This window comes from Periplaneta americana, chromosome 5 (genome assembly GCF_040183065.1).
Source record: "Periplaneta americana isolate PAMFEO1 chromosome 5, P.americana_PAMFEO1_priV1, whole genome shotgun sequence".
NCBI lineage: Eukaryota > Metazoa > Arthropoda > Insecta > Blattodea > Blattidae > Periplaneta > Periplaneta americana.
In genome coordinates, this window is record NC_091121.1 from 61,317,489 (window position 1) to 61,326,140 (window position 8,652).

The 8,652-nt window shown below is 33.6% G+C and overlaps 1 protein-coding gene across 1 annotated transcript in view; it reads left to right on the top strand.

Annotated features, from left to right (window-relative positions):
- The window catches only part of LOC138700418 (tyrosine-protein kinase receptor torso-like), a 154,473-nt gene extending 152,953 nt beyond the window's left edge, over window positions 1-1,520 (top strand). Inside the window, exon 21 of the mRNA XM_069827036.1 lies at window positions 1,072-1,520. Within this exon, the coding sequence (XP_069683137.1) occupies window positions 1,072-1,240 (169 nt within the window). The 3' untranslated portion in view covers window positions 1,241-1,520. The remainder of the gene's footprint in view (window positions 1-1,071) is intronic.
- Window positions 1,521-8,652: the final 7,132 nt, after the last annotated feature.

Consider the following 8,652-nt stretch of genomic DNA (forward strand, 5'->3'; position numbering starts at 1 on the left):
TTCTAACTGTAAACCAGGTATAGTAGGGAAAATCTTTGCACAAACACTTCAGAAGAGATGGAGATATGAGAACAAGTGACCTAGTCCACCTCTATTGAAATTTGGAACACAATGCGAAACACTTATTAAGTTTTATAGTTTTCCAAGAAAACTTCCACTTTGTTGTCAGCTCATCTTCCTAACATATGGAATACATACTTTTCTGGGATTCGTCCCCCTCATCCCTTTTAAAATAGCCATGTCTACACTGTGTGCAAGTGAGAGCGTAACTACCTTCTTCTCTTTCTAAAACCTGGTAATTCGATTACAATAGGGGCCAGTCTTCTGTTTCGGCCGCTGTGGTTTTGCAGTTGCAATTTCTGTGCTGAGTTTGTATATGAAGGTTGTGTTTAGTTTAATAAAGAAAAAAAATCAGTTTTCTGTAGTTTGTGAAAAGTGTAAACTCCATTATGTCATACGAGAATTTGAGAGGTAAACTCAGTGAAACGTTTGAATTTAAATTGAACGATCGTGGAGAACTGCTTGACAGAAAAAAAGTTTTTTCGTGTTTAGTAATGCAGGAAACATTGTTACTAAACGTAGAGTGGCACTTAATTCGGAGCATGTGAATGCACTCACATGTTTAAAATCAAGGATGAAGCAGTATTAATTAGGTGAGTCTTCATACTTTTCGTTATTTATGTTTGTCTCAAAAATTCCAGGAGAAATTGACACAATAAATTATGTCTCATAATAAATATGTAAGTAATTAAAATAGTTGTTTTGTAATATATATAACGATGCAATATATACAGATATACAACATTAATTTAATACTTATGCTTATCACCGAACACAAGTTAAATTTAACAATACTTGCGTGTTACAGTATATTAAAACATTTTTTCAACTCGATCAAAACTCGATTAATCGATTAAATTCAAATAGTTAATCGATTAAATATTTTGATCGATCAACAGCACTAGATACCCTTTATTACAGCACACACAATTAGCTTCTGCGAAATAATCTACGTGGAAGAAATACATGGAAATTATGTCAGCAGCTTCTAACAAGTTAATAAAATGTCAGTTTCAGGAACAGTGGTGAATATCTCAATTCAAACCAGGACCCAGCAAGCAACTCAGAGCTCAGCATACCTTCATCATCTCTTGTTGAAGAAAAGAAATATAACAAAACTCCCAGCCTCAAGAATGTTATAACTGTATTAAGTATGGATACACAGAACAATAAAGACTGAAGAAAGGACTTGATAGATACCAGTAACAATAACAAATATAGCTTATGCCTATGTCATGCTGTGTGCATTTCATTGAGAATGACCGACCGAGAATCTTGATATACACGCAATTGGATGCTCGCTTCCTACTATATGCAGAAGGCTGGCTGCGTGTGTCCTGACTGCAGAAAGCAAAACATTGGATGAAGCATCACAGCCAACCAGTTGTCCTGGTCGCTCGAAGACTATCACAGACTGAGAACTGTCTTCGATCAATGTGTTTACAGTATGCGCTATGGAAATGTTAAACTGCCTGATGCCGTCACCTGATTAGTGATCCTAGTAAGTATACAGGCCAACAGATTGAATAAAAATTACAATAAAATATTTAAATGATAATAAATTAATAAATCAATAAAATACAATTTTAACAAACTATGTTGTCTATAAGAATACAAATATGAAGTATAAGCAGCATTAAAAAAATATATAATAGTCTTCTCTAGTACAACGGAACAGTTAACTTATAGGGTGCTATGCATAGATATTTCGCTAGCCCGCGCTACAAGTGTACTAAACTAGCCCCGGCTATCGAGTGATTACTTGTACAGGATTCATATCATATCATATCGCTAACACTGGTTTATGAATACGAAAAACGTTAATTCGCTGATCATCCACCAGAAGCCCGTGCTAAAAATGTCTATGAATATGGCCCATAATATTTTGTAACAGTGTTGCATTCGTAATGGCACAGGACAAAAGCAAACATATTAAAGAAACTAAGGAGGAAATTCTAGACAAGATTGAACAAAATAGTTATTAATTTTAAAACCAAATGGCGATTTTTCCATTGATTCTATTATTTTTTTAATAACTTCAGCACGCATATTATTTGCTGCATCCTTGATATTTCGTGATATGGTCGTTGAATGGGAATAATAGGATCTGCATACAATAAGTAGCTTCAACGTCAATCATTGTCTGCGATTAAGCATCTCTTAATATACATTACTATAAAAATGTTAAGCAAACTGAACATGTAGATTTGGTTTATTTTTATTAAATACTGTGACTAAAATAGATTATGTCTTCCTTGGAAGAAATTTGAGAAGCATCACAAAATCTCTGTTCTTTTTATGCAATCATATATTTAATAAGCTGCACTAAACATTTTAATTACTGATATGAGTTCGATAAGATAGATGCTGAGTAACATTATTGATAGTATAAAACATTATTTCATTTAAATAACTGTGTTATTTAAAAATTATGTTTCTTGTTTAAATGTTCAAATACTTTCTAATTTTCGTGCCATCTGAAATAAAAACAAAATGGTAACCTTCTTTGGTAGGTTGTTTTGGGTATCAGGAATTAAAAGGTGATGTAATTGTAGTGCAAGAACCTCGAGCGCTTGTGGCCGACCAAGTAAACTTTCCAACCTATCGGTTATAAATTCTCGACTACGTGCGCTCGAGTGAATCACTTCCTGCCTGCCTTCTACACAACCAAAGACTGATCAGCGAGCTTGGTCAGTGTTTTCAAGAGAATGCAGAGGTCTGGTGTAGAGATCCATAATGATTTACCACAATTTGCACGAACAGTATTGTGTAAACACTGTTCATTTCTATAAAAATTACAGCAAAGATTCAATCACATATTACCATACTAATAATCTATATATAAAAAGTAATAATCGGGCATCAGACTATGAGTAAAACTATCGCAAAATTTAAAAAAATGCATTTTTATTAATATTGACGTTAGATTTTGGTAGATAATCTGCATAAAGTATGGGTATAATTTACAGTACATATAAAAATCAACTTTAACTTATGTTACTCTGAAACATCAGCCTTATTAATTTTGTAGGCCCCGTAACTCCTGTTCTATATATCAAATGCCAATGATGTATCCTACATACATAAATATACAGCACATGGTTTATCAAACCCAAGTAATCCTTACCCTTCCTTCAATATGTACCATAATAAAAATGTTTCCTTACTTTTCCCCACATCTACTTAGCAGCACATTATACATAGTTAATAACAAGAAATCTTTGTTATTAATTTATCCAAACAATATTGCACTATTCCTTATCTCTATATTAAAAATTTCATTAGGGCTATATATAACGGTATACATAAACTATTAACCATATTAACCAATTAAATTAAGATACACCAACCTCCCCAAAAAATGATAAAAAGTATGCACCACAACTGAACGGAACAACAGGAAATCACTTAAAAATAAAATGCATTAGGATTATATTCATTTGCCCAAGCAAGATTCAATAACAAGATAAATTATTATTATTATTATTATTATTATTATTATTATTATTATTATTATTATATTATCATTATTATTATTATTATTCCTGCTGCTGTTATCATAATTATCACCATCACAGCTTATTAATTTGTATCATCTCGGTAGGAGTGCGGCTTGTGGCGGGTGGTGAATTTGCTTGCTTTTGCCCCTCTGGAATTAATCTCATCTGAGCTTTGCCAGTCTCATTAAGTACACAGAAGATGCCTTTCTTGGAAATAACGAAACCACGTTTTTTGCAGGCTCCTATGATTTTCACGTAAATGTACTTGGCACTGGAAAGGGTCGTAATGCACCCCTCCCAAAAGGCTCGATTTTCTTGGGCTTTGTTGCTGTGCACTTTGTGAAATCGCTCACTACGGTCTGTCACCTCTCGCCACAGTTCAGCTGTCATGGGACTCATGACGTCATTCAAAAGTCGTTTCCAGAGATTGGAAACAACCCTGTAATCAGCACGACCAATAAAACTGTAATTGGCACATCTTACATTTGCCTCGCCTCAATTGCAAGTCTCTTATTTACTTTTCAACTTCCTTAAACACTAGTCCAATCATACTGAGTTGGCTATTATTGCAAAGATATGGAAATAATTAATGAAGATACATTTATTCCGATAAAAATTATGAAATTAATTATTATTCAATTAATACTGATAAGAAATACGTATTATTTTAATGCAGTTTATTTATATTCATTATATTTTAATTTCTGTTAGATCGGTTGTTATTATTATTATTATTATTATTATTATTATTATTATTATTACTCTATTAATGTAGCTTTCATATACCTTCTATTATTTACAATTGTTTTAATTATTTAGTTTCATTGATTGCATGTGCAGTAGTAGAATCTTGCTGAAAGAATGCACATAACCGTTCTTGCTCAGTTCATTTGGCGAAATATGGTTGAAAGATCTCAGTTCTAAACCGAAGCAAACTTACAGCGATATCATAAAATATCACTACTATTATTCTTTCACCTCAAGCAGCACATAAGATGCTGATTTTAGAACAATGACATGGAACTTCTTGCAAAATATATTTTGGTTTCTCAGAACTCCAGTATCAATTATTTCGTAAATTTACCTTTCTGTGAAGTAAAACAAGCAAATCCACTCACAACACAAGCTATTTGTATACCAATAACAATTATACACTGTAACACATGTTCACATACATGCTTAGTCAACAATTACGTGCATGAATTATTGCCTGCACTGAACTTGCTACAAGGTGGTTGCAGAGAATAAGAAGCACTGTGTAACTTTTGTTAATAAACTTTACCATTCAAAAGCAGTAGAATGAAGAATAGTACTTTACTTTTCTATCTTAGCAGAGACAGTAATACTTTGAGAAATTTACAATAAACTACTACAGTAGTTTATATATGAATCTTTTTTTTTCGTATTTTAAATTAAACAGTTTTATTTGTACCATACATAATACTTGACAGAGTACTGGTACTGTTAAAGTAGTTGAAGTATTAATTGAAGCTGATATACATATGGAGAGAGAATAAAGAGACTGATAGAAGATAATTTTTTCGTAAAGACTATGCAACAGGAAAACGTCAACAATATAGTGTGCATAAAAGCATTGGAAACGTGGCTCTTCTACCTTAATCACTAAGTATCTCTACACTGTTATGTTATGTACCACAAAATTATGTCGAGGTTATCATCTTCATATCATCACCACCCTCCTTTCATTTGATTGCATTTTCATGTAAGTCATGCTATGTCATTGAAATACATATCTATCATAGAAAACCGTATCATTATTAGAAGTTCTGTGAAGTGCTAATACTGGTTTACACAGTTTAAGTTTACTAGTGTATTAAATTGGATAAGAAGTCGATGAAATGTAACTTCAAGATTCTGAAAAATAAAATGCTCAATTATACATTTTGTACAAAATAAAAAGTTTCTTAAAAAGTTAAAAGATAACGAACAAATTAACATTAATGTATTAATGCTCTAATTTTTGTACGTATAACTCACAAAAATGTAATAGGTTGTGGGAGAGCCTGTCTTTCAAGAGTTATGTTCATCAAAGCAAACGACTTTCACTTCATGGTACATACCGTATTTCATCGCATAATGGTCGCACCCTTATTTATAAACAAACTTATCAGGACTTTAAAATTTCACCGCATAATCGTCACATGAATTTTTCTCTTTATCACGATCAAGAATTATTAAAAAATAATGTACCGCCATTGCAACACAAAGTATCTTTACGCTCAAGGTCGAATGTACGAGAAACAGTAGTGGCAGCTCACGAAAGTGAATTGAGTGGGGGTGCGAGATGTTAGCACCAAGTCAATAGCCATAAATGTCTTCAGTTCAGTACACTTGTTGGTTCTGAGTGGTGGTTGTTTACAAGTGTTCAAATACTAATCATCTTTCCACGAATTGGTCCAGTAGTCCGATAAAATGGATTTCACTGTATTAGATGTACTGATACACGTGATTCAACAATTAACTCAGTAATACCACAGAAATGTTTATTTTTTATGGTATTATTCACGTTACAGTACCAGCGTTGCATGCTAATACCAGTTTCCTTCCTTCGCTTCTCCTTCCTCTTCTGCTACGGATCACGCAACTTGACCCTGCTTACTCGCACTCTCTCCGGTAACATGGAAGCTGATTAAAAATGCGACGATTATGCGATGAAATATGGTAATTAATTTCTTGTGTACTTGCTGTAGTAAGTGAAGAGACAACACAACAGTTTAAATGAGATATATGTATAAAATGAATCTTGTGATTATAAATTGTGAATTATGTTGGATATGTTGCATCTTGTATTCACGAAGTGGATGTGTTATATTTTGTATTAATTTTCAAGATATCCGTCCACTTGTAGTAGTTTTAGTAATGATCTATAAGCAATTCAGCTATTGTGCCCATTTGCGTCCTAAGAATTATGTCAGAGCATTAATGTGGACAATCCTCATACATGTCACAAAAACTTGGTTCCATCATAAAACATTATTCTATCAGAAAATTACTCGAATTGACAAAGTGAAAAATGAAAACACAAAGGAACTCTTGGTAACATTTAAACTCAGTAAAATTATAGATTTGAGGGAGGTGAGATATGATGGTAGAGACTGGATTAATCTTGCTCAGGATAGGGATCAATGGCAGGCTTATGTGAGGGCGGCAATGAACCTCCGGGTTCCTTAAAAGCCAGTAAGTAAGTAAAATTATAGACATTTCTCGTAGAATATGAAGTATGTAAATTCAAAATCTAATTTGTTCACAGCTTTGTGTGCAATGGTATTCACTAATGTGCATATACAAGGTTAAAAAAATTAAAGTATCTTCTAATTAAGCCAAGATCTATCAGAAAAGCCAATGACTTCTCAAGTGCTACATATTGAAAAATCAACCAATCATGTTGTCAGGTACAGTAACAGCCTGATATAGCACAGACCAATGCCCTGAATCCAAACATAACACAGTGGACAGTATGTCCCCTGAAAAACCAGTAATTATCAATCCTGTAATAATAGTTTATAGTATAAAAGAGTAAAATTAAATTTTATGCGCGAGTAGAAAGTTTAGTGCCTGAGCAGTACCCACAGCTATTAACATTATCAGTATATGCAAAGTCACTACCTGCCACCTTGTGGCTACTCGCGCATAACCGTTGATTGGGCAAGCAGTGTAAACAGCCATAGGGTGTGATCCAGCAGGCAGTGGCTGTTTGTGAAGAAGTTATAAATGAATGAATAATAATCACAGCCTGCTGGATCGCATCCTATAGCTGCGTAAACTGCCTGCCCAATCAACGGTTATGCGTGAACAGCCGCTAGGTGGCAGGTAATGACATTGCATATACTGATAATGTTAATAGCGGTGGGCACTGCCTGCCACCTAGCGGTAAAATAACTTTGATTGAGCAGGCAGTATAAGCAGCCATAGGATGTGATCCAGCAGGCAGTGATAATAATATATGGATTTTATGGTTGCTAATGTGTTGGTTGTCATGGAAAAAGTTTTTAAAAATCAAAAACTTTTAATTCAATGCTGTGAATAAAGGCATTGTTTAGGTTGCTAAGGATGATAAAATAAAGACCACTTTAAATACCAGTCATGGATAAAACTAGTTTGCATTCACAGTGAGAATTCCACACTCCATACACATGGTGTAGCCTATATAGAATGTAGAAGAAAGAAAAAAAAAAAAAAAAGAAAAAAAAATGCAACCCCATCTGAAATTTTCATTTATAGTTATGCAAGAAGATAAAGGAAAAATAGGCAAGTTTAATGATTACAGATAATGTTTAACTACTATTTTATTTTTTTTATTTTTTTTTTTATTACCAATGCCACCAGGTTGTCTTTTCGACATTTTTTGTCTTCTCTCTTGGCAATGGCTTAAGAGTTACCCACATCTGAAGTTGGAGTGCCTGGAAGGCGGAGTTACATTACCTTGATGAGGATGATTATGACTATGTGGTGCCAGGAGAGATTTTAAATCTAAACTTAAGCTAAATTCCAGGCCCTGGACGAACACAGGAATAATCCCCTTTAAGGAAAAATTCCTGTGCTGTAACCAGGAATCAAACCCAGGACCTCATGAACTATAGCCAGAAGCTCTGACCACTAGACCATGAGGCTGGTCCTATTTTATGTTTCATAGGAATTAGAGATTTATAACTAGTAATTTTCTGTGTGGGAGGATATAAAATTATACATATTGGTACACTGTCTTTTTTCTTGTCCTCCCACCCCACTGTTTGTCACATAAGGTCATCATTTGTTACACCACAAATGTCATAAGCTACAAAACAGGGATGAAGTATGGTATCAGTCATTTACAGTATTCTGATTTTAGTAGTTTGAGTGTAGAGTAAATAAGACATTAAAAATGTCACGTCCCTTCAAAGTATTTAACCTTAGGGGTACGTTACAATCTATAGCTACAGATCCCAATATTCTACAGTGTCTCATGATTTTATGATAACACATAAAAAATTCTGGTTTAGGAAACAATAAAAAAAAGACACTACATACAAAGAAAACCACTGGTTAGAAAATGTCTTCACGAAATTATATTGAAATGAGTGTGATTTTAGCC